This window comes from Cryptotermes secundus, unplaced genomic scaffold, assembly GCF_002891405.2.
Source record: "Cryptotermes secundus unplaced genomic scaffold, Csec_1.0 scaffold33, whole genome shotgun sequence".
Classification (NCBI taxonomy): Eukaryota; Metazoa; Arthropoda; class Insecta; order Blattodea; family Kalotermitidae; genus Cryptotermes; species Cryptotermes secundus.
The window spans coordinates 529,006-553,052 of NW_019727088.1; the positions used below are offsets into that span (position 1 = coordinate 529,006).

The 24,047-nt window shown below is 42.3% G+C and overlaps 2 protein-coding genes across 3 annotated transcripts in view; one reads left to right on the top strand and one right to left on the bottom strand.

Annotated features, from left to right (window-relative positions):
* The window catches only part of LOC111864279 (aminopeptidase N), an 85,097-nt gene extending 65,713 nt beyond the window's left edge, over positions 1-19,384 (bottom strand). The window contains exons 1-2 of one of the 2 annotated variants that reach the window (XM_023851411.2): positions 18,744-19,384; positions 1,710-1,780 (exon numbers count right to left, since the gene is read on the bottom strand). In XM_023851411.2, coding sequence (XP_023707179.1) covers positions 1,710-1,780; positions 18,744-18,766 — 94 coding nt within the window. In that variant the 5' untranslated portion in view covers positions 18,767-19,384. Of the gene's footprint in view, positions 1-1,709; positions 1,781-2,648; positions 2,729-18,743 lie in introns of those variants that run through there. The other variant, XM_023851413.2, reaches the window with a different exon arrangement.
* LOC111864280 (homeobox protein Hox-D4a-like) lies at positions 1,548-16,722 on the top strand. The gene is made up of 3 exons (XM_023851414.2): positions 1,548-3,008; positions 11,914-12,068; positions 16,104-16,722. The coding sequence occupies exons 1-3, from the start codon at positions 2,072-2,074 to the stop codon at positions 16,251-16,253; spliced, it is 1,242 nt and encodes a 413-aa protein (XP_023707182.1). The 5' UTR covers positions 1,548-2,071; the 3' UTR covers positions 16,254-16,722.
* Positions 19,385-24,047: the final 4,663 nt, after the last annotated feature.

Genomic DNA, 24,047 nt, shown 5'->3' on the forward strand with positions numbered 1-24,047 from the left:
TCTCACAAAATATGCATCTTTAACCTCACAATTCTTGTTTCATTTACATCATTAAACCCGTTTTGTATGCAGAGGAACAGATTTCAGAATGGCGGTAAGCGTTATTACTTTTGTTGCTATTAGGCCAATAATTGGCTCAGTTACTACTGCTTCCAGTCTTCAACGAGTTTTCCGCATATGGTTTGAATGCTGTTATAGTAATGGGAATAGCACTTTAGGCAGGCATGGCTTATGTATTATTATTATTATACACGATTATGTACATGTCGGCCATAACTGTTTATCTATCTATCTATGGCTCTACAGCCGCTGTTTCAGTTCCTCGATCCTATACACAGCCGGTAGGACTCATTGGACGGGGGATCAGCCCGTCGCAAGGCCGCTACCTACACACAAAACGACACAAACATAGAATAAACGCACGCAGACATCCATGCCCCTAGTAGGATTCGAACCCACGATCCCAGTGTTTGAGCGGACGAAGACGGCTCATACCTCAGACCGCGCCGCCACTCTGACGGCAAAACCATGACTGTTTGTTCTGCAATAACTGCTCTTTCCCAGCATACTCGTAGGTTATAATAATTGTCTTCAGGGAGATGTGTGACAAACTCAAGAAGAACCGAGGTGGTCAAGGATAAGTACTACTCATTGGGAGAAGAGAATGGCATAGAAAATATCTGTTGGAAAACCGCAAGGAACGAACAGCTTGGGAATCCTTAGAGCTGCTAGGAGAATATTATTAAAATAAAACTTAAAATAAATATATAGTGTTAAGTTGTAGAGTGGATTCGTCTAGCTCAGGATAGGGTCAAGTAGTTGGCCCTTGTGAACATGCTGAGGGCTACCGACTTCTCATAAAGGGCTAAGCTACATGATGAAAACGTACGAGTAAAGGTATCCTCGTAACAGGCCCTGAAGGCCCATAGGGTTGTGAGACGTCGAGGCTCCCACATTTTCTCTAGACAATCGGCTTATAGATGGCGAGGTTGTCAGCCTTACGCCCAGGCCGCCTTTTACCCGCAGGAAGATTCCTGGTGCTAATTTCTGTTACATTCTGAGTCGACCCTAGGACTATAGTACATCTGGAAGGATTGCGTCAATTGAAAAAAAAAAACAATGACCTCATCGGGACTCGAATCCGCGACCTTCCGGTTCGTAGCATGGTGTTATCTCTAAAGTTTCATGTTTCTGTTACTGATATTATTATCGTCATTATCCTCTCAATCAACTGTTAATTTGCCTAATAAAACAAGCTCTGCAGCCCGCATAACTCGGGTAGGGCTGCTGCAGTTCAGACTGTCAGGCTGCCTGCTGCAGCATCAATCTTTCTGCAAATAAGAGGGGGGAAGAAGGGCACATGTCCACACCCAATGGAGGCACCGAGTAACGCCTCGAATCCCCTCTCTCGTTTCCAGTATTTTCCTCTCTAGTGTAACCTTCCTTAAGGATCAGAATTGTTTCAAACTACAAGATGACAGATTCTAAAACTAATATCCGGCTTCACGGGATTGGTCTAAATACATTAACAGAAACTTATATTAAAATCCAATAGTATGACGCGAAGATTTGTCGCGGTGTGTCATGTGGTGTGTGCGTGTAAACACGGCTCCGTTCTGGCCTTCTTCGTAAACATAAGTTAGAGGATACTTCTCAAAATCTACGTCTCCTAGGATGTGAATAAAATTCAGTTTTTGTGAAGTGCCAACCTGTTGCACGGCGCCCAGTCATCTGCAACAGCTGCAACGCGTGTGTGCTTCGATCGCTTACATTGTTGTGCCTGCAACAGCGACAATTATCGTAGTGTTAATCAGTAGGCATTAAAATAATGGATATTTAAAGTTAATAATTGTGCAGTTCTTTCTGGAACCTACAATCACAATTCTTTACAAATATACACATAAAAATATTTTGTTTCTATATCCGTTGAACCAAGACCACAAGTGAAGAATCAAAGTGTGGATTTAAATTTAAAGCATACACGACCTTTAACGCTTCCAAATAATCATTCGTATTATTAACTGCATAAGGAAAAGTAACCCTGAGATTCTAATTCTACATAAGTAACAAAATGGAGGAACACTACCTTTGCCAACTTTACGCACCCATCAACAACACACACAACAGATCCTTCACTTTCCCTCCAACACCTCCTTCACCGGCACCTCTAGCACCCCACTGTGACCCCCAGTGGTCAACATATCTCCCCCAGCCCCTGGACACGATGTTTGGATGCTCCCCATTCCAGACATCTGACCCAAACCAGCTATCTGACACTCCGGAACGCAACATGTACCAAAAGTGTGAACAGAAAACCAACTTAAACCAGGAATATATTACGTCACCGAATGGAATGGCTGTACTTGAAGGGGCCAGTCTGTCGCCTAGTAACAGTGGAGAAGCATCGGATAAAGATATTCAACCAAAATATACATTCCAGGAAGTGAACTTCAACCTGTTTCACAAACAAGACTGCTCGAATGCTGACACGTTCAAGAGATATCAGTATCAGATTCATGGTAGCCAATCTGAAATGTTATCGCACTACATGACAGAAAACGGAGAGACTGCGCTTCAGAATTCAAGAAAATGCCATCAAAATACACAAAAAAATGAAACAAAATTTTTGTTCAAACAGAGCTACTTACAGAATTCAGAAAATGAAGAAAATCAGTCTCCAGAATACTCAAATCGCACTGAAATTGATATAAACCATTTACAAGATCAGTTTGCATATCAGTCTGTAATATTACAAAGCAACGTAGACGCACATTCGCAACATGAACAAGGCGTCAGCAGCTTCGACAGTGACGTAATGATGCTACAGGAAGACGGAAGGATGTCTCATCAACAAATGACAGTCGATGACATCAAATCAATGCCGCTGAGTCAGGAAGATGGCTCTGGAGGTGATATCTTCGGGGCAGCCGAAGCTTTCAACCACACGACATCGGGCGGAGAGGGGGGATTCCCGCATTCGCAGACCTCGGCCTCTACACAAGAACTTCGTGAGTTCCTACAAGGCAAATCTCTCTTTTTCCAAATATATAAATTGACTGAATTGTTTATGAACATTTAATTTTCTTATTCGGTAATAATCGAAAGTCGCGATGTGTTATACAGTCTTCAGGACATGTTGGGTTCGAATCTTACCTCGGAGACCGTCTATTCTCACTGATAACATACATAGCTCTCAGCAGTTCCTCGGAGAAATGCTGACTAATACCTTAACACTAAGCACAATCGCCCCATTTCATATCTCCCCGCCTCTTCATTCACACTGCCATATGATTCTATGGGTCTATTCGCCTTGCTTAACTAATTGAGCACTACGACATGTGTGGGTATATAGATCCACGTTTTCTTAACCTTGGCACTAGTTGGAGGTGAGTGGTCAGCTTCACGAACCGGTCACTTCCCCCCCGGGGAAAGGAACCCTCGGTACCCGTTGGATAAGAGGTTGGGTGAGCCNCTCGAACTCCGACCCCTCGGGCATCCAGTCCGTAGCTAGTCGCTGTACCGACTACGCTATACCAGCTCTTACACAGTTGATAAGCTGTGTTAACTTAACGAAAAAGAACTAAGTGGTTCATTCAATTAACTTGTTCAGCACATCATGTAAAATGCATTTACATGAACAACGCTAGACTTTCCCCTATTAGTAAACATTTAATTAAGCTGACATTAACCTGTATAGTACTTATAATATACTACATGATACCAGAAGATGTGGTGAATAACCAAATAGAAATTTATCTCAATGAACTGACAGATATATAGACTAATTAATTTATGCCAACGTGTTGGAATTACAGCAAACTATTCAGGTTTCCATAGCCGAGCGGTCTAAGGCATGCACTGTCTTCGCTCGCTCGGAAGCCGGGATCGTGGGTTCGAATCCCAATCAGGGCATGGATGCTTGTGTGCGTTTTTCTGTGTTTGTCTACAGGTAGAGGCCTTGCGACGAGCTCATCACTCGCCCAAGAAGTCCTACCGTATGTGTAAGATCTAGAAAAACCGAAGTGAACGGAGTTCATGGAGGTAGGCCTAGGCCCACTGGGGCTGTAGTGCCAAGGGGGGGGGGAGATTCAAGTTTCCAACCAAGTAATAACTTAGCTCATTAACCATTAATGTCTAGTGGTCAGAGTTCCTGGCTACAGATCCAGAGGTCCTGGGTTCGATTCCCGGCACTACCAGATTTTCCGATAAATAGTGGGTCTGGAAGGGGGTCCACTCAGCCTCGTGAGGATAACTGAGGAGCTACTTCAAGGAAATAGCGGCTCCAGTCTAGAAAACCGAGATTAACGGCGGTGGGGATTCGTTGCACTGACCACGCTACACCTTCTATCCGCTAAATTTGGCACTAAGTTCGCCGAGAAGCGGCGGTAGCTCGGTCGGTACAGTTCGCTTGAGGACTAAAACCACGGAGTATTCTGGTTGTTGTCATGGTAGTGTCTTTGCTAATATTCGTTGCCGTGGAAACAGGTGCTAGCAAACCGCTCCATACCAAAATGACTTCCGCTTCTGCTGCTATTCCGGCTTTTAGGCAGTTATTGTGACCCCACCGCTGAGACCAGCGGGGGTGAGCCACTCCAATTTCTTATTCTGACCCCAACGCTGTCACCAATTTTGTTGTGTGGCACATTTGCGACATCCAAATTCCTGGCGCTACCAGATTCTGTGAGAGGGAGTGGGTCTGGAACGGGTTCCATACAGCCTCGTGAGGACAACTGAGGAGTTATTTCAAGGAAATAGCGGCTCGCGGACTAAAATAATGGAGTTTTGTTTTTTCTTTTTTTGTAATGTGTATCTCTTAACGATCAGTGCACAAACAAAAATTTATATATTCTAATAATCAATCAATGGAACAAAATTTACACTTACAGCAATTCATTTAACCAAATTTTATACTTTAAAATCAATGACCAAATTTTATCCTAAGAGTTTCTTTTTTTGCCTGCTACATATCGTATGTGTGTTGTTTGTTGTTCCATTATGGTAATGATATTGTGCTGTGGGGTGTCTGCGTGCTGAGCTCTTTCTTCGGAATATAGGTAATGTTTTTTTTTTTGCCTTCCTAATAAATGTGTGAAGGCTGAACACTTTGGAATTACCGGCTTTTGGACTTTTTTCATCGTCCGGAATTTTAGGTAATAGAGGACATGACGTTTCGGAAACTGGATCTGTATCCGTCTTCAGGTGAGAAAGGAAGACACCTACTCACTTGGGCCCCTTAGAAAGAGCTAATCTCAATCCAGCAACGTCCGTTGCTAGGGCAGCAGATTCTTAATAAACCCCGTTTCTTGGTAACGGTTCAGTAAACGTTTCCGCGGCAACGGACATGAAAGCAACAACAGAACTGCGTGTTCTATATGGTCAGGACCGAGATGTTATAACCAGAACAGATGAAGCAATGTGTCCTTCGCGGCGGCGCTCTGAGGCATGAGAGAGGAACAACAGCAACCTCAGACACACCAGGTGGCAGTGGCAGGTCCCGCCACAAAGGAAGCCAACGTCCCTGCGGCTTTACCCCAGCATGAACAGCAGGCAACAGGTCAGTCAGTTCGGGCTCCTAATATAAACAGTTTGCCTATGGATAAAGCGCTGAAAGTAACAGTCACAGTAGTACAGTAGACTGTGACAGAGTTTAATGGTGCTATGTTAGAGAAGGCTAAAATATTACAAAAATTATCGTAAGTCTCATGGAGCTAAATGGCCACTAGATTTCATACGCATGGTCCGCTGTACTGAGCCTGGACTGACAGAGGCCTTGTACATATTGTATATACATTTAATAGCATGTAAAATGTAAATTGTGCACACTGACAACAGACTTGCTGCTACTGACTGTGACCCTGGCAAACGAAAGAGCCGTCCTTTCCTCGGAGAGAGCGCTCCACATCAGCAAACCACCAACTGTCATACAGTAATAAAAATCTGGCCTTAAGCCCCAGATGGATGCTTTATTCGAAGACATACTGGACGACTGACCGTCGGTAGTAACATAACTTTGACTCTGACTTTGATTTTGACAATGTGTTCAGTTGTGGGGTGTTTGCCAGCGGGTAACGGCGTGACACAGAAGCTGAAGAATCTCCATTGTTAATATCCGTTACCAGGAAACGACTAGTGAGAGACTGAGAAAACATGACGTGTGCTCTATTGATTTTTAAAGTGTGTACATCGTTGTTAAGTGCTTGCAGTTTCGAGTCGTGTCTATAAGTGGTCAATAAATACATTCATCAATCCAAACCACGCCGATAGTCGCCTCTACACATGACAATATTTTGACGTGGATGTATGAAATGTGGTTAATATTTACCATGGGATATTACTCAGTTTGTGAGGATTTGGAAGGTATGTTTTCCCTTTTCAAAAAATACATAAATCTGAAACCAACAGAATAACTCAAGCGGACACTTGATATTTCTATGCATGTAATACGGAGCAAATTTAACCAATATAGCTGCCTGAATTCACTTTTCCATCAGTAACGTAGGGCATATTGGAGCAAATTCTGTCTGCATATGCCTCCTGTTAATTCCAAGCGTCTTTAGCAGCATGGCAATAAAATCGTCTGCAATGGACACATACTGTTGGTGTTATTACGTAGTTAGTTCTATATCAGACTCTAGTGGGAAATAGACAGAAACACAGTATACAGTGGACCCTCGAACTTCGAACGGTTTGTTGTTCGAACAACTTGAAACTCGAACAAAAACTCGAAAGTCGAACAAAGAATCACGTGGTCGTCACGTGGTCGTCACGCCTTGTAGACAAGTGGGGCCCAAATATCGCAGTTGCGAACAGGAGTATCAACCCGTTTAATGGCAGCATAATGTAACATTTCACAAAAATTTTAAAAAATATACAAACAAATGACATAGATAGGTTTCTCCCCAAAGAAAAATCAAGTGGTGGTAATGTTAATGAACCACAACCCTCACCTAGTGGATTCCAGATGAAAGAAGGGTAATTCACCTTCCAGTGAACAGTAATATCCCTCCTACTATTATTATTGTTTGACTATTATATAGTATTTTTATGTACGTACTATTATAAATAAAAACATTCAACTATTGAAATTAAATATACTTGTTTTATCATTATTTACAGATATGATATTTTGAAATATGCATTTAAAGGTTTTATATTGGGTAAATTTTGGGCGTCTCGTCTTTTGGGGAAAATGTATATGTGTCGATTCCACGTTCATGTAAATTGCCAGCAAAATTACACTGAAATTAACAAAACCTAAACTCACTTGCCATAATTTAGTTTCGATTTCCAATAGGAAATCTTATTGAAATCCATCCAGGGAGACAAAACACGGAGAGAACATTCCCTGTACGCGTTAATTTTATGCATTTTATGGCAGGAACGCTTACGGACCCTAGCAGAATGGGGAGAACAGTAATCCCACTTGGATCTTCGTGAATTTGCCAAATCACGGAGAGCGTAAGCGTTCAGGTACCACCAACTGTCAACATTCGGTTACTGTGGGCTTATGGTTAATATTTCGGACAGCTTCATGGAGACAATGATCAATGGAAATTAGGGAAGTGAACGGTCCCAGTCTGGTTTTATTCTATTTGCAACCGACAGAAGGGACTGAGGAAAAGAATGAACCACTGAACTATCCCAATTCGTATCATGATTACTAGAAGAGAGGTGCTTGGCGAGAGTCAGAGTCGGTCACCCCTATCAGACACAAACATAAATAAAATTTTGGCGTAAATCACAAACCGAACGGTGTAAATATTGAAATTAAAACTGCGCGTCTTCTGATTTGCTTACAACTGAGTGGACAGACAGCTTTCTAGAGGCAAGCGCATGTCCTCCATTTCAATGCACACCATCAATCAAAGTAGGAGGCGAAAACAATTTTCATTTCGAAACATGTACTACGTTTTGAAATTAATACGTTACATATGCCTACATATATCACTTTAAACAAGACATGAAATGGCGTACTACATAATGTGGTACACAGAATTGTCAACTGCAAAATGTTGGGGTTTATTAAAATCGGAAATACTGAAATTGAAGTTGGTGAAAGTATCCCATATTAAATTTCAACAAAATCCATATAGGATTTATCGATTATATGGAACATTCCATTATGGCCTTAGACAAATTAATCTTCTGTATAGACCAGTATGGCTCAGATTCGAAATTTCCCGAAATGTATTCCATACTGAATTTAGACAAAATATTCGAAAGAGTTTATGCGTTATATGGTAATGTCCATGTATAACCTTATATAAAATAAGTCTTATTATATACCAATGTGGCTGAAAATCAGAATTCCTTGATAATGTTTTTGTGAAAGACTCCCATATCGATTTTGAAGAAAACTTCTCAAGCAGTAGAGGTGCTGATATGATTTCCACATAAAGCAAGCTCTAGGTTCCAATTCTCTAAGGAAAGCACATTAATTGGAGTCTCTTCATCAATGCAAGCAATCTATGTTAGAAGGGCGCGCCTACTTTGAGGCCCCTCACCCTCGAGTAAGAACAAAGACTGAAGATGACCTGGAATATTCTTCAGGAACTACGAGAATGAAGAAAAATATCTAACATGGATACACTTTTCGTGCGAATATTTTGCTGGGCACTGCCCACTGACTAGAGGAAGTCGGTGGGTAGGAAAATTGTGTGATGGTAGCGGATGAACACGTGAGTGGAGCGACAGATCTTGTCTCACAACACGACAAATGTTGCATGCACTCTTTCTGTTTAAGGAATGGTACTTATTGGCGACATCGCCACCACTATGCGTTTTTCAATTTCGTATATTCCGGGAATATTAAAAAATTCTGTCCACGAAATTCCGCTTCGTGAACAGTGTGTGCTGCCGCTTCGGGTATTTTATGGGCTAATTTTTAGAATTTCCACAGAGAGCTTATATTTGTCTGGATAGACTATACTTTATTTTAGCCCACTGTGTAAGAGGTGCAGAATTATGATGCTATCACGCCCGACTTTGTGTTTAATGTGTCATCTGAACTTCTGTTCCAAGAACTAAACTATGATTCTTGGGTGAAGGTGAGGGGACCAGACCATCACATCTATCAAGGGAAGGCGGGGAGTCTGACGGTGATTAAAATCCAATAGAAAAATAGCATAAATCAAACGATCCACACTGATAACATCAAAGTAGCCACTGAAAACGATCATGAGCCAGTTCCAGACATTACCAATTCTCATAAAACGTCTCGCTCATCAGCCTTAATATAATTTTCCTATATCTTTATCAGTCTTTCAAGTGAACGTTTTCCAGGAGCAGAGTCGAAGACAGAGTTTTTTTTTCAAATATTCTCTTCTTTATTTTCGATATTTTAAAAAATCTACGTAAATTTCAATTAAGGTTGTAGACGGAATAATATATTAAATTGATCAAGATGTTACTGTTAAAAATTAATTAATAAATTAATGTATTAGTAGGACCATATTTTACCGGGAAGAAATGGAAACTCTCATTCATACATGAACAATAAATGTGTCATTAAAAACGTACAGGTCTTTGCAACACCAAAAAGACAGACGTTACAATACCGGACTCCAGGGTATGTTTCGAGATGACAATTCGAAATCGTGAAATATTAATAACAGAGCCATATCGTGACATGAACTAAACAACCAAATGAAATAAGCAATTTTCGACAAATTTTACATACGAAGTTGAAATTGATTTACATCGGAATTGACAAAATCTTGACGAAAGAAATAAAAGTAAGTAAAGCTATCCCTGTAACAGGCCGTGAAGGCCCATAGGGTTGTGAGACTTTGAGGGTCCCACATTATCTAGACAATCGACTCAAAGATGGCGGTAAGGTTGTCAGCCTTACGCGCCGGCCGCGCTTTACTCCCCAGGAATTTATTTAATTAATTCCTGGTACTCATTTCTGTTAGTGCGGCTGGAAGGATTAGGTCAATTGAAAAAAATTCAATGACCTCATCGGGACTTGAACCCGAGACCTTCCGGCTTGTAGCATAGTGCCTTAACCAACTACGCTACCGCGTGCCCCCGATGAAAGAAATAAATCATGAATTATAAATTTGATTAATAAACCGGATCGATTATACTTATGACTGAAATAAAACGGATTTTGATGCGGTTGGTACCTTGTTTTCCGATTCTCTCATGTGTGAGGCCGTGTGTATGCTGGGTCTTCTGTCGTCATTCTGCTCCAATAAGGCGGTAAGTTCAGCTGTAGTGCAGTGTGTGGATTGTTGACGGGTGTGAGTTACATAAAAATTGAATGCGCTATAAACAACTTGGAAAGGATTAATATGTTGAATACAAAGATGTTTATAATTCTACCACCGCGCTATAAAAATAGGTCACGTATAGCGAAAATTTTAAAACGTGGCCAGAAGCAAACAGACATGATATCTCGTCCTTGTTGAATGTCAAATGTGGGGATCAAGAGACCCACACCTTAACCGAATTCTTCTTCTGGCGAAAACTCCGAAAATAAATAATTTTATAATTTAGAGATCTATTTGCGGGTAGAAATCCCAGCAACGCCCGACTGCGTTAAACTTGATCATTATAGTTTTAAAGTTTCGTGCAGTCACCATGTTTGTAACTGTAAATACGTAAAAAAATACTCTAATGATGCATTACAACACACGACCTTCCATTTAAAATTCAGAGGAAATGGCTGCTTCAGTGGAGCCCGGCCCAGAGTGAGTCACTGCGCGTGCCCCTACAGACTACCGTGGAAACAATCTCTTCGTCTGTTTACGTGTATGCATCCGTGTTAAGTGTCTGTGAAAAAGGTAACTGATCAGATGCTAGCTCACTGTGCGGAACTGAGCCCGGGATTCTCTGCCAGTGATGTAGCATGTTATCCACTAACGTCAATAATCACAGATTACATGAAGTAACAGCAAGAAAGAGAAATTTTGAATTCTGGTGTTTTGGGATGCGACATCGTGTTATCATGTGGGTGGTTAACAACTTCCAGGAGAAATTTGCTGCCTACGCTTTCATCGTCGACGAATGAAGCAGTAATTCCTCTAGAACATTGGTAACCACGTACAAGACTACACGATGTCACAATCCAGCAAAGAAAAATCTAGATACCCAATGCGGCGAAAACTTCAAATTTCATAAAGAAAACAACTTTATGAAAAGTAAAAAAAAAAAAATTAATAAATAACAGACCGTGAAGGCCCATAGGGTTGTGAGACGTTGAGGGTCCCACATTTTCTAGACAATCGGCTAGAAGATGGCGGTAAGGTTGTCAGTCTTACGCGCCGGCCGCGCTTTACTCCCCAGGAAAATTATTTAATTAATCCCTTGTACTCATTTCTGTTAGAGGCAGAGTCGATCCCAGGGCCATAGTGCGGCTGGAAGGAGTAGGTCAATTGAAAAAATCCAATAATCTCATCGGGACTTGAACGTGCGACCTTCCGGCTTGTAGCATATTGCCTCAACCAACTACGCTACCGCGTGCCCCAAACAACTTCATGAGGCACTTCATAATTTTTACTCTGCACCGACTATGATTAGGGTGAGCAAATGAAAGGAAAATATGGAGAAATGTTTGTCCATCTATCTTCTGTGTCCTTGGGTGTGTTTAGTAGCAATGTGTGTGGAAGTATGGACCGGAGGTTACACAGTGACGTTACATCAATTGCAGCGGCTCTCTGACAATGATATGAGAGCCTGATCGCGTTCAGTGAACTTCAATAAGAGATCGAGAGCACGCAGCAGTAGCCATATTAAAGATAACATCCCGGAATTCGCCTATAGGGGCTCAGGAAAGTCACAGAAAGAAAATCTTCAGTCAGGGTAATTGGTGGCCCTGCCCAGTTTCGAACCCTGTACTTTCCAGGCAACTTGGTTGCAGATGAGACATATATGTTTCTGCTTGTATTGATATTTGTCTTCGTGCTGCAGAGTTGCAGAAGCTGGGCACGAAGCCCCGCAAGGAACGAACCGCCTTCACCAAGCTCCAGATCCGCGAGTTGGAGGAGGAGTTCGGGCACTCGAACTACCTGACCAGGTTGCGGAGGTACGAGATTGCTGTTGCCCTGGACCTCACCGAGAGACAGGTGAGTCCTAGCTCAACGCAAAGCTTCCCGAATCACCGCGAGTACAAAAAGATAGCTGATCTTTCGTGTCAGTATTATTGTAAGACCACTTAGGTGAAACTGCATATGTTGATATTCCGGTCTTTCTCGTCTTGTGAACATTCTGGTCCGTTGTCAGTATCAATAGCGTTATTTGAGGTATAGACATAGGTGTCTACCTCTTCTTACACAAGATATTTCTCAGGGAACGACAGCAACACGTCGAATTACTTCACGACTTCATGAAAAAATTAAAATCAGACTAAATTTAAGCAAGGGGAAGGTCCCAAGTTCAGATCTCCGCTCAGATACCGGTATCCGGATCTGAGGCTTTCGGGGTTTTCTTCCGTCCTTACATACAAATACTAGAATACCACAGCAAATCAGTCCACAGCCGCTTCTATTCACTTGCTTACAATTCATTATTCATCATTTATCCCATCGTTTGAACCTTCAGGTCGATAGACTGAGCCACTGACAGCGTCATTAAATGAACTATAAATAAATTTCACTTCAACCCTGAGTATGGAGGCTGTATGTTCCTCCGAAAATTTGTACCAATTTACCACGGTGCCATAACTCAGAAGACCAAAATATTAACATTGTAAAAGTATACAGTGTACAGTGAGCAGGCGCATTTGGCAGAAGGAATTGTGCAGGCTATGCTAACATCGGCGTGCTTCACTACTTCGCTATGATGAATTTCCCCTTATAATAAAAACGCAGTAAATTCGCTTGCAAATGTTAATGCAGGTTTATATTCAGGCTGGTGAGAGGTCAAGCTATAGGTCTATACTGAACGAACACACTCAACAGTAAGGCTCTTATCTGTCTTTGCCTCTGCGGTCCTTCTGTTGGGCCTTGACCGCTTCTTCAGTCTCTTCAGAAAAACACAAACAAAGAATAAACGCACACAGACATCCATGCCTTGCGTGGGATTCGAAGTCACGATTCCAGCGTTCAAGCGAGCGAAAACAGTTCATGCCTCAGACCGTGTGGCCAGTTCACTCTTATTACTCATGCAAAGAGCAAATTAAATATACATAAAATTGTCAACATATTGTGACATGAAGCCTGAAAGCTGCAACAGTGGAGGCAGAGCCAGGCGCTCATTGCTAGACAACGGCTCGGTAATCATGTTCCCACAACAACGAATATCGAATAAATCGCTTCATCTAATTCGGAACCCATTAATCACTTGTCGCGTTACCAGGATACGTGACAAGATATACTGTCACGATTTTGAGTGACTATCAACGGGGTTTTGGATTGGAGATTGGATTTATTGGCACTTACATGACGTGACTACATGTAATTATAGCACACTTTAAAAATCACTAGGGTATACACTAAGCCTTTTCAGTCTGCTGTCACTAGTCGTTTCCCGGTAATGGCTCTTAACAATGGAGATTCTTCAGTTTCCGTTTCCAGCTGCACCGACTAAGTCTTCTCTTCACAGTCTCTCTTAAAACTAACTTCTAAACTAGTATGGAACATGATCATGATTATCGAGTAGGTCATGACACGTAAAGGGGGTTGCTGTAGTCAACTGAAGGTATCTTATTATTCCTTAGAAAATCTGAGGAAATCCACGAAAATAATGAAGACAGCCGGCAGATTGACCATCGTTCGAAACGGGCGTCCCTCGAGTATGTCTCCACATGGTTATCACTAAACAAACTTGCTCGCAAGAAAAGAAAGTCTGTCCTAGCTTCGTGATCGATTTCTGTGTAAAACTTCAAAATTCACTTTCCTTGTCAATGCACATGAAACCACCCCATTAATTACCTTCCAGTCCAGAACGCGTTTGGTTCAATGAATGTTTATTTAAAGCTATTTCCTCAAGAAACTGGGTTATGTAATGTCAAACTGCATTAGAAAGATGTGAAAAGAAATCAGTCGTGGTTGGCGGTATCTGCCTGAACAAAGTGAGAAATACACGAAGAATTTCAATCAGAATAGCAGGCGCTCCGGTGAAGATTCGATCCCGCCACCTTCAGAGTACGAAGCAAAAGTTCTAACCACTTTATTTTAACACTCGATCGAGATGCTTGGCGAAATATTCAGCTGAAAAGTGTCCCATTTCAGTCGCTGCGTTCGACACCTGAGATTAAATTAATAGACATGTCGAATGTGTGGTACATGAGGAGATTACTGTACCAGCCGCCACTGACTATAAATCTGGTTATGTGGTCTGATTTCTGATAAAGAACAACTTGATAAACCGACATGACCCCTGAGCAAGGCGTTCTACTTTGTGCTGCGGGGAAAAGAAAGCTATTTCACACTATCCTTTCATTTTAAATGATGTTTTAATGTAGTATAAAAAGTGCTCGTAAGTCGCACAAAAAAATGTAATTAGGCACACAATCAATCGATTCTTCATAAAGAGGAATATTTTGTAGTAGAATTTCAAAAAGGCCGTGCCGTGATTTAGACGGTTCGTGGTTTTTCACCTCAGAGACTCGGATTCGATCCCGAGAGAATTCATATGATAGTGGAAGAAATAAATTTCTCCTAATTTTCTTTGGAATTCCCGCGTTAATCACCGGTGCACCATTTCTCCATATCAGAATCCTGAGTTGTGCGGGAGCCCTCATCACGCAGCACATTATCACATTCTCTGTCTTCAAGTTTGGACCTTGTCACAGACATAGTGCAAGGAAGTTAAGTTACACTACAATAACAAACTATAATGGTAATTTTGTTCCAGGTTATATCAAACATATGTCCTCTCATATGGTATAATTTCATACAGCTCAAGAATATTATGTAATTCACATCCAAGATCTGAAAGTTCAAGGGGCACTCACAATAGGCGTAATAACACAGATAAAAAAAAGTCAGTTCTTGCCAAGGATTTCCGACGGGTACTTGCCCATGGAGACCGCCTCTGTGATCTAGTGGCCAGAGTTCCTGGCTACAAAACCAGAGGTCCCGGGTTCGATTCCCGGGCGCTACCAGATTTTCTCAGAAGTAGTGGGCTGGAATGGGGTCCACTCAGCCTCGTGAGGATAACTGAGGAGCTAGTTGAATGGAGAAGTAGCAGCTCCCTACTAGAAAACCGAAATTAACGGCCGTGGGGATTCGTTGCGCTGACCACGCGACACCCTCTATTCGCTAAAGTTGGCACTAACTTCGCTGACAAGCGTCGGCCGCTTGGTCGGTATAGTTCGTTTGCGGACTAAAGTCACCAGGTTTCTTGTTTGTTTTACTTGCCCATGGAATTCATTGATATACTCGTATTACGTGCCGTTATTCAATATCCAGTACCATGCCTCTTCTACAGCAGTAGGAAATCTATGTCCCGCAGGCTAGAGTCACTTTTGAGATGACAGTCTGTCACATGGCCTATATAAGTGGGATTCAGTTCGGTGTATTTTCTGTTATATTCCACTAAAGCCTCCGGGTTCGCGGCCGAAAGTCTCGGTGCTGCTTCAACGGGTGTCCGGTTGAAATTTGGCACGAAGGCCGGTTATCATGACTGGTTCTGAAGTTCTACTAAGCACCTCCAGGGAAATCCTGTGATACTACCTCAAATTAGCTCACTACCGCCTTCTTTTACATACTTTCCAAATTATAATTCATCATCCTATCAGCCGATGCTATATTCATTCATTTATCATTGGCTCTACAGCCCTTTATTGGGCCCTGACCTGTTCTTCAGTTTCGTGATCTCATTTACACAGACAGTAGGACTCCTTGGACGGGGGATAAGCTGTCGCAAGACCGCTATCTGCACAGGACAACACAAATACAGTATAAACTCATACAGACATCCATGCTTTGAATGGGATTCGAACCAACGACCCCACTTTCCAAGCGAGAGAAGACAGTTCATACCTTAGACTTCGCGGCCACTGTGATCGGCTCCGATGCTATATTTTCTATGCTATTGCAGCGTTGTAGATAAACAAAAACAAATAGGCCTACATAAATAAACAGTTCAGTGCACGAACACGGAGTGTCTGGGGGTAAGTTCGTCCAGTTTTGACTTGACGGCTTTCTGTTTGGTAGGTGAAGGTGTGGTTCCAAAATAGACGCATGAAATGGAAGAGGACCAAAGGCGGATGCGAGAAAGGAGGGAGAAAACAGCAGGGAGCCCACAGGAAGAAGCAAGTGATGACCGGAGACACTTCGGCCCAGCGGCACGCGAGCGTCCAGTGAAGTTACCCATCGCCTACTTCCATAATTCTTAACATAATTTTACATAATAACATTCACTCCTTGTTCTCAGTTCTTGTCACGGTTTTCAGAACTCATACAGTTTCAGCAATTGTTAACGTTTGAAAGAGAGTTGAAAAACGAATTCTGAGTGTATTTCCTACTTAAAAACATCGACACGTACACTTGATTTAAGCATTTGTGACATGAAGGAACCACCCAACGTCAGCGGAACGGCAGAGATCGTGCAAAATGCTCGTACCGTGCAGCACTGCCCGTATTTCAGCAGATACTGTATTCAAGCCGCGAGAGACCAGCCAGTGATGACACGGTTCCCAGTAGCATAATATAACCATGCATTAATACTGCGACACTTCTCGTTTCGGAATAGCGCGGATGGTATAGCGACCGGCTACGGGCTGGACGACGGAGTGGTCCGAGTTCCAGTTCCGGTAGGGTAAAGAATTTTCCCTTCTCCACGTCGTCCAGACTGGCTCTGGGGTCCAGCCAACCTCTTATCCCCGGGGGTAAAGCGGCAGGGCCGTGAAGCTGACCACTCACCTCCAACTAGTGCCGTGGTCAAGAAAATGTGGCTCCATACATCCACTCCCCATACGCCTTCATGGCACACTGCTTAATTAATTAAGCACAGGGCAACATCCGCTTTTCTACCTTTTGCTATGACATTTCTCAGTTCGTGCATTTGAAAACGTGACTATTAATGAGTTAAGAACAAGGGAATGTGATAAACCACAGGCAGCAATGGTACAGCCAATCACAACTGTCTTGGTTTATATTCGGTACCTCTGGACTACTATACCACGACATATCAGTACATCCATAACAGAATTCTTTTTCTTTTTTTTTGTTAGCCATATAAAATCAGCTCCTGGACGGATTTCTAAAGCAAAATCCAAATCGGGTGCACACTGTCAAGTGAATTCCTTGCCATTTTTCTTCCCTCACTAGTAATTGCAAGAGGCACGGCTCCTGCTGCATATTCTGGAGGTCCCAAGTTTAAATCTCGATCAGGACGGTTTATCCTCACGACGAGATTTGAAACTGTGGACCTGCCGAATACGAAGCAGGAATGTTACTCACTCGACAGTGACCTTCCATCATGTTCTCGGACAACTGGATTTTTGTACGAAGACGAAGTGGTAGCGTTCTTCGCACTAAATGCATAAAAAGAACGTATAATGGGAATGTTTTGTCTTAATTACGGGTTGCATATTTCTTCTCCGAAATTTCTCAACATGTTTCGATTAATTTGGAACCGCCTCCATGGTCTAGTAGTCACAGTTCTTGGCTACAGATCCAGAGATCCCGGGTTCCATTCCTGGGAGTTCCAGATTTTCTGAGAAGTTGTGGATCTGGAACAGGGTCCATCCAGCCTCGTGATTAAAATATAGGAGCTATTTCAAGGAAATGGCGGCATACAGGCCACGGAATTTGTTTGTTTCGATTAATTTTGGTAATGGGGAGGGGTAGGCCGCGCCATAGCTCAAGCGGTTAGTCGCTGGCTTCCCACAGCGCGGCCCGGTTTCGAATGGAATTTGTGGTGGACAAAGTAGCGCTGGGGTAGGTTTTCTCCGAGTACTTCGGTTTCCCCTGCCAATCTCCATTCCACCAAATTCTCCATCATCATAATCATCCGGGGCAGGTACAATAGGTCAATCAGTGACCGACGTGCCGAGTGGACCTAGCTGGACTCCACCCGCCACTATGCGAATTGAAAAAAAAAATTAATGGGCAGGGGACTCCTACGTTGAATCTGGGTAGAAAATTTTGTTTTCTTCAATATAGGTTCAACATAATGGTTCTCTTTTTTTATGAAGCCCAATACTAGCTTCATTATATTTGTCAAAACCCGTAAAACCTCCAGAGAATCATATGCAGTTGTTAACTCCTACTCAAGTATACAAATTATGAGTTTGATGAGACGTGCATTTAAAGAATTTAAAGCAAAATAATTTCTCTAATTTCAGAATGATGTCGTAAAGGCATTATTTTACCCCTTTAAAAGTGTTTTATACTTGCAGTAAATAAATATAATGACGAATGTGACAGAAAAAATAGTAAATAATTCAATTGAAGATCAAGATTCAAATATTGACCCGGGAATCAGTTATGGTAAAAGGTAAAGTTGCTCCTGTGCTTAACTAATTAAGCAATAGGCCATAAAGGAGTATGGGGGGTGGATATGTAGCTCTATCATCTGTAACCTAGACACTAAATGGAGGTGAGTGGTCAGATTCATGCCCCGGCCGCTTTACTCCCGGGAAAAGAACCCCCCCTTACTCATTGGATAAGAGGTTTGGTGGACCCCAGAGACGGTCTGGACGACGTGGAGAAGAGAAAATTCTTGACCCTACCGGGACTCGAATTCCGACCCATCGATTGTCCAGCCCGTAGCCAGTCGCTACAACGACTGCCCTATGCCGGCTACTCCGGGAACCAGCTATGTAGTTGAAATTTAAAGTTAGGATCTACCGAATATGAAGCAGGAGTTCCATCCACTCCCCCGAGGCGTTTGGTTGAGAGAGAAGTAATCTGGGTCACACTGCGGGCTCCACATAACAGACAACCCAATCATAAAATCACAGCATTCCACTGAAAAATAAAAAGAGGCGTATCAAAAAAGGAGCTCCTCTAAATAAGCATTTTTCATGAAAATGACAGTTGATGACAGAGAGACTATTGCTAGCAGATCCATCTACGAGTAGAATTATTACTGCCTACAAACGGCGCGCGCAGCGTCTGTCACAGCACTGTGTTGCCACAATCTCATGCAGCAGCATTGCGATTTTATTGTATAGAAGAAGAGAGGGCGTAGCCCACGCGATGTGTTCCAGAAATACAGGGAAATTTAGCGCTAACCTTACATGGCGCTCACAGGCTGCCGTTATTCCATACACAGATTCCGAAATGTGTGTGACGTCAACGAGTGTTACTGTTAAGCAACGCCTCAAACCCAATTACGGCCGATTCTTAAAAGTCGGAATATCATCATTTTTTGTCACAGCGAAAAAACGAGTAGTTTGTAGGTTTGTACCGCACACTGCTTGTACTTACAAGAAGAAAATCAATAAAGCGCAGTCTTTTCATAAGGCTGAGGAGCAAACTCATTTTCAACGTCTGCTTTCCTGACTTCCCCATTCGTAATTCCTTCATCAGATTGCCAGGCCAGTCTGAAAGAAAGTTTGTATGGTGATTGATAGGTTGATGGACGTATTGTAAGTTGATTCAACTGCTGTCAATACAGGAGGAATCCAAACCTAACCTGAACAGTACTGGAAATGTGCAAACTGTGCAGGAATACACACACTTCCCGCATGTGTTCCGCGCGCCTTGGCATTGTGAATACGCTCAACTTTTTCTAATAGCTTTGATGTGGGCGTTAATAACGTTAAGTAAAAGTAAAGCTATCCCTGTAACATGCCGTTGAGGCCCATAAGATTGTGAGACGTCGAGGCTCCCACATCTTCTAGTAGATAGTCGGCTCACAGATGGCGGTAAGGTTGTCAGTCTTACGCGCCGGCCGTCCTTTACCCCCAACGAAGATTCCTGGTACTCATTTAGAGTCTGAGTCGCCCCAGGGCCATAGTGCGGCTGGAAGGATTAGACCAATTGAATAAATCTAATAACCTGACTGGGAATCAAACCCGCGCCCTATCAGCTTGTGGAATGTATGTACGTATGTAAGGGGTGGGCCATAAAAACCGGCCCCCGCACTGCGACCATTCAATGATCTATTGTACCTCCCCTTGGATTAGCCCTTTCTTAATCCTACACTCTTAATAAAGTGTAGGACCCTGCTTATGGGGGCGTCATAAAAGTCATTTGGTTGCATAAAAAACTGACCCAAGTGACGAAATTTTAAATAAGCCATGGCCTCACAGTCACACAGGATGTGTGCGGATGATTCGTTTTCCAACGGCTTGTGGCATAGTGCCTCAACCAACTACGCTACCTCGTGCCCCAAATAGCATTAAGTACAGCTCTGATTACTATGTGTAGGGGAAGCGGAAATCTAAGACTGTGGTTGCTTTAATTACTACGATTATTGCTGGTTAGCACAGTTACTGGATTTCGAGAGTGGCGCTAGCGTCTCTTCCCCCTCGCAACTTCTTGCGTACGCCATGTTGTCATTACCGATTGTATGACATATACAAGTTAAAAAACATAGGATTAGCTTAACTAATCTGCTGCTTTCACTCTATTGTGTAATTATTCCATAAGCCGTAGGACTTGAGGAAAAAATGTACTGTGTACTCCCTTTATCTCTACAAACTTGTTCTAAATAGTTTTCGTTCTTATGAATATTTAGGACGTCAAGCTCAAGCCGCTCACACGTGTAGGTCTTAATGTAAAATGTCGCTTATTTTGTCCAGCTTTAACAAAACTCGCTCAGCGATCTTAAGTTGTTACACGCGGAAGCAAAAATCTCACCCACACGCGTGCCTTTTTATGTTCATTGGACAAAGAACATATAACTAATTTTAATATTAACCTAATCTAAATTCTGTTCGAACTATTACAAACATGGTGTGTTAACAAAATAATGAGTTTAATTTTGTAGTGCGAGAACTGGGAATACTGCGGCGCAGAGATCGCTATGAGATGGTAACTACATCCCTCCTCTACCTTTAGACCAAGTTTCAATTTTCTAGGATGAACACATGTTGTTCTGTTGTGGTTCGTGCAGATGTATGTTTTGTTACAGCTTCACAATAATGGAGAAGAATAACCTGGAGGATTTTTGTGCAAGCAAATTTTGTGTCTAGTTGGGGCAGGGAGCTACCGATACCTGCGAAAAGATTCAGAAAGCGTCTGGTAACGGTTCTGTAACACGTGCTCAAGTATTAGGTGGCACAGAGACTTTGTAAATTGGCGAGAAACGGTGGAACATGAACCGCGATCTGGACGCTCCGCCCCTGTGAGAACAAGAACAGACGTCGACCGTGTGAGGGCTTTCATTTGTCAAGATCGATGTTTGACAGTTCGAATGATAACCGACGCACTTAATGAATATAGTGTTCGCCAAATCGTTACGCAAGATTCAAACATGAGAAAAGTGTGTGCAAAGACGGTTTCCAAAAAATTTAAACGACGGTCAAAAAGCCCGTCGAAACGAAGTGTCGGCAAAAACGCTTGAGCGGCTCGAATCTGAACAAACGGCTCATAACATGCGGCGAAAGTTTGTTTTTCGAACATGATCCCCAAACCAAGAGGCAGAGTGAGGATTGGCACACGCCACATTCTCCAAGGCAGAAGAAAGCTCACATGAGCAAGTGGAAAATCAAGACAGTATCAGTTTTCTTCGATCTTTACGGGGTAGCTCATGAAGAATTTGTACCACCTGGTGTCACAGCGAGTCAAAAATATTATCTTGAAGTACAGGACCGTCTGAGAAAGAGGGTGATGCGAGTTCGAACGGAAATTGCAGACGATTGGATCCTTCGAGCTTCATGATGACAAAGCGCCCGCACACACAGCAGTGTCACTTCGTGAATTTCTGGCGGTAAGGGCATTCCCGTGCTTCCGCAGGCTCCTGGTTCTCCAGATTTTCACCCTGTGATTTTCACTTGTTCCCAAAATTAAAACCGAGTGTCATGAGCTATCATTTTCAAACACTCGACGGCCTTCAGAAGGCTGTAACCGACGCCATCAAGACCCTAAGAGAAGCTGATTTCCAGTCCTGCTACGAGGCGTGGAAATTTCGCTGGGGCAAATGTGTTGCATCAGAGGTATCTTATTTTGAAGGGAACGATGCTGATTTAGACGAATAATTAAATGACTGATTTTGCACTAAATTAATCCATTACTTTTTAACACACCTTGCATATAATGATACAAACCCAAGATTCGGTCACAAGGAGCGTGCAAACGGTTTCTCGTTAAAGAGGTGCAAGAAAGGAAACAATGAAAGGTTTTCTGCAACCAGTTCAGCGGAAACTTAGATGAAAGGGAAGCAGAAAACTGCAAGACATGAAAATAAAGAAACGGATAGCGAGCAAGGGGAAGAGAATGAAGGTCTGTGTGACATCATTCCCCGGCCTCGGGTCCGTTAGATCCGCATAAGTAACGAGGTGTCTAGTCAGGGAATGGTCTGGAAGAGGCGGCCGCATCAAGGAACGCGTGCGCTCACCACTGTACCGTGTAGACCAGATCCGGCCAGCGCTAATGCGGCGTGCAACGCGGAACTCACTTCACATCTCTTCTAACATAACACGACTCGCAGCTGTGACATTCAAAGCGCACACCATCCTGTGTTTGAAACATTCCTATCTTCCTTCGTGCGGTTTCGGTTTCATTGTTATCTCGAGAACCGTCTCCTACACTCACTTTCTTTCTGCACTTTACAGTTCTGGTGAAAGTCCACGTAAGATCCTGCCTCTATGTTTAAAGATGGCAATCCCTCTATCAGCGGATGAGATGGTCAGAGTATATAGCACGAATTGGAAAGACGAAAAATGGACACAAGGTTTTGGTAGGGAAACCTGAAGGAAAGACGCAGTTTATGGGAAGATAATATTGTGATGTGTATACCCATTGCTAGGAAACGACTCGGAAAACACATTCCCGCGGAAGGAAACATACGCAATAGGAAGTCCATTACTAGGTAACGGATCAATCAATACGCTTCCTTAACAATACAGGCTGTTTTCTGCGTGGTCCGTGCAAAGTGGTTATAAAGTGGTTATGAAAGGATCTTCAGTAAATATGATATTGGGGAGTTTATCAAAATTTGTAGGTACAATACAATGTTGATTTAAATAGGACAAGGGGAAGAACTGAGTTAAAAAAAAAAACCTGCATTCATGGCATAAATTCACATCACCAGCACAGGGCCAGCAAAACCTTGGTGAAGTTTCACACAGATGTCAAGGAAAAGGTCATTTCATTTTTAGAGGACCTATAAACAATTTTACTGTTAATAAATTACAAAAATATTCCTTTCATGGTTATGATCAAAGATATAAATAACCACTATAGACAATAACACAGTTTGCCTTTGAACCACCTTTTCTAGAATTAAGCCTTTATTAACACCAGTGATACAATCCAAGTAAACAATCTGCATTGCAAGAAGTGAAAGTGATCATCATAGAAACCACCACTGACATGAAAGTAGTGTTAAATATTTGTACTGTTTTGATTGGCTTGAATTAGGTTTATTAAAACCCCAAATAAGAACCCATAAGCACTGTTGCACATATAGTCAGCTAATGAACACAACATAGACAATGTTCTCAATGTGCCATGAGCACATACCTAGGGACACCACAGTGCACTTCCATGCTCCACCATTGAGAGTACACGTATCATTTGCAGCTCCCTTCTATTTGTTTTTTCATTATCTCTACCCATGATTTTAAAATACATGCCTACCATCTTGCTTTTCATCTACTTAATGTTCAAGTTCACTGGTGAAAGAAGTTGCTCACCTTAATAAAATTCATTCAATTATCTATATATACTGAGTTTCCAAATATGAATATTAATTACCATCTTAATTTTCATGTTTGGCATCCTGTAATACATATATCAATATGTATATTGGGACCACTGATACAATTAAATAGGCAGTTACAATTCAATAAATAATTGATTCTATTGAAATGCATATTACAATTTAGAAAAAAAATTGTATAGCTTTTTAATTTTCATAAAATTCTTATGATACATGGCAGGAGATCCATCACACCATGCAGTTCAGCAATGAACATTCTTGCATTTGTTTACTTATACATGCCTGGACAGTTGCAGGACTGAAACAAAACATTCATCAGC

What these genes read in the sequence shown, in the direction of transcription:
- LOC111864280 (XM_023851414.2), top strand. Translation starts at nt 2,072, where the DNA reads ATGGAGGAACACTACCTTTGCCAACTTTACGCACCCATCAACAACACA. An exon ending in GGCCTCTACACAAGAACTTC is followed by an intron (nt 3,009 to 11,913) that starts GTGAGTTCCTAC and finishes TTCGTGCTGCAG; the next exon opens with AGTTGCAGAAGCTGGGCACG. An exon ending in TGGACCTCACCGAGAGACAG is followed by an intron (nt 12,069 to 16,103) that starts GTGAGTCCTAGC and finishes TCTGTTTGGTAG; the next exon opens with GTGAAGGTGTGGTTCCAAAA.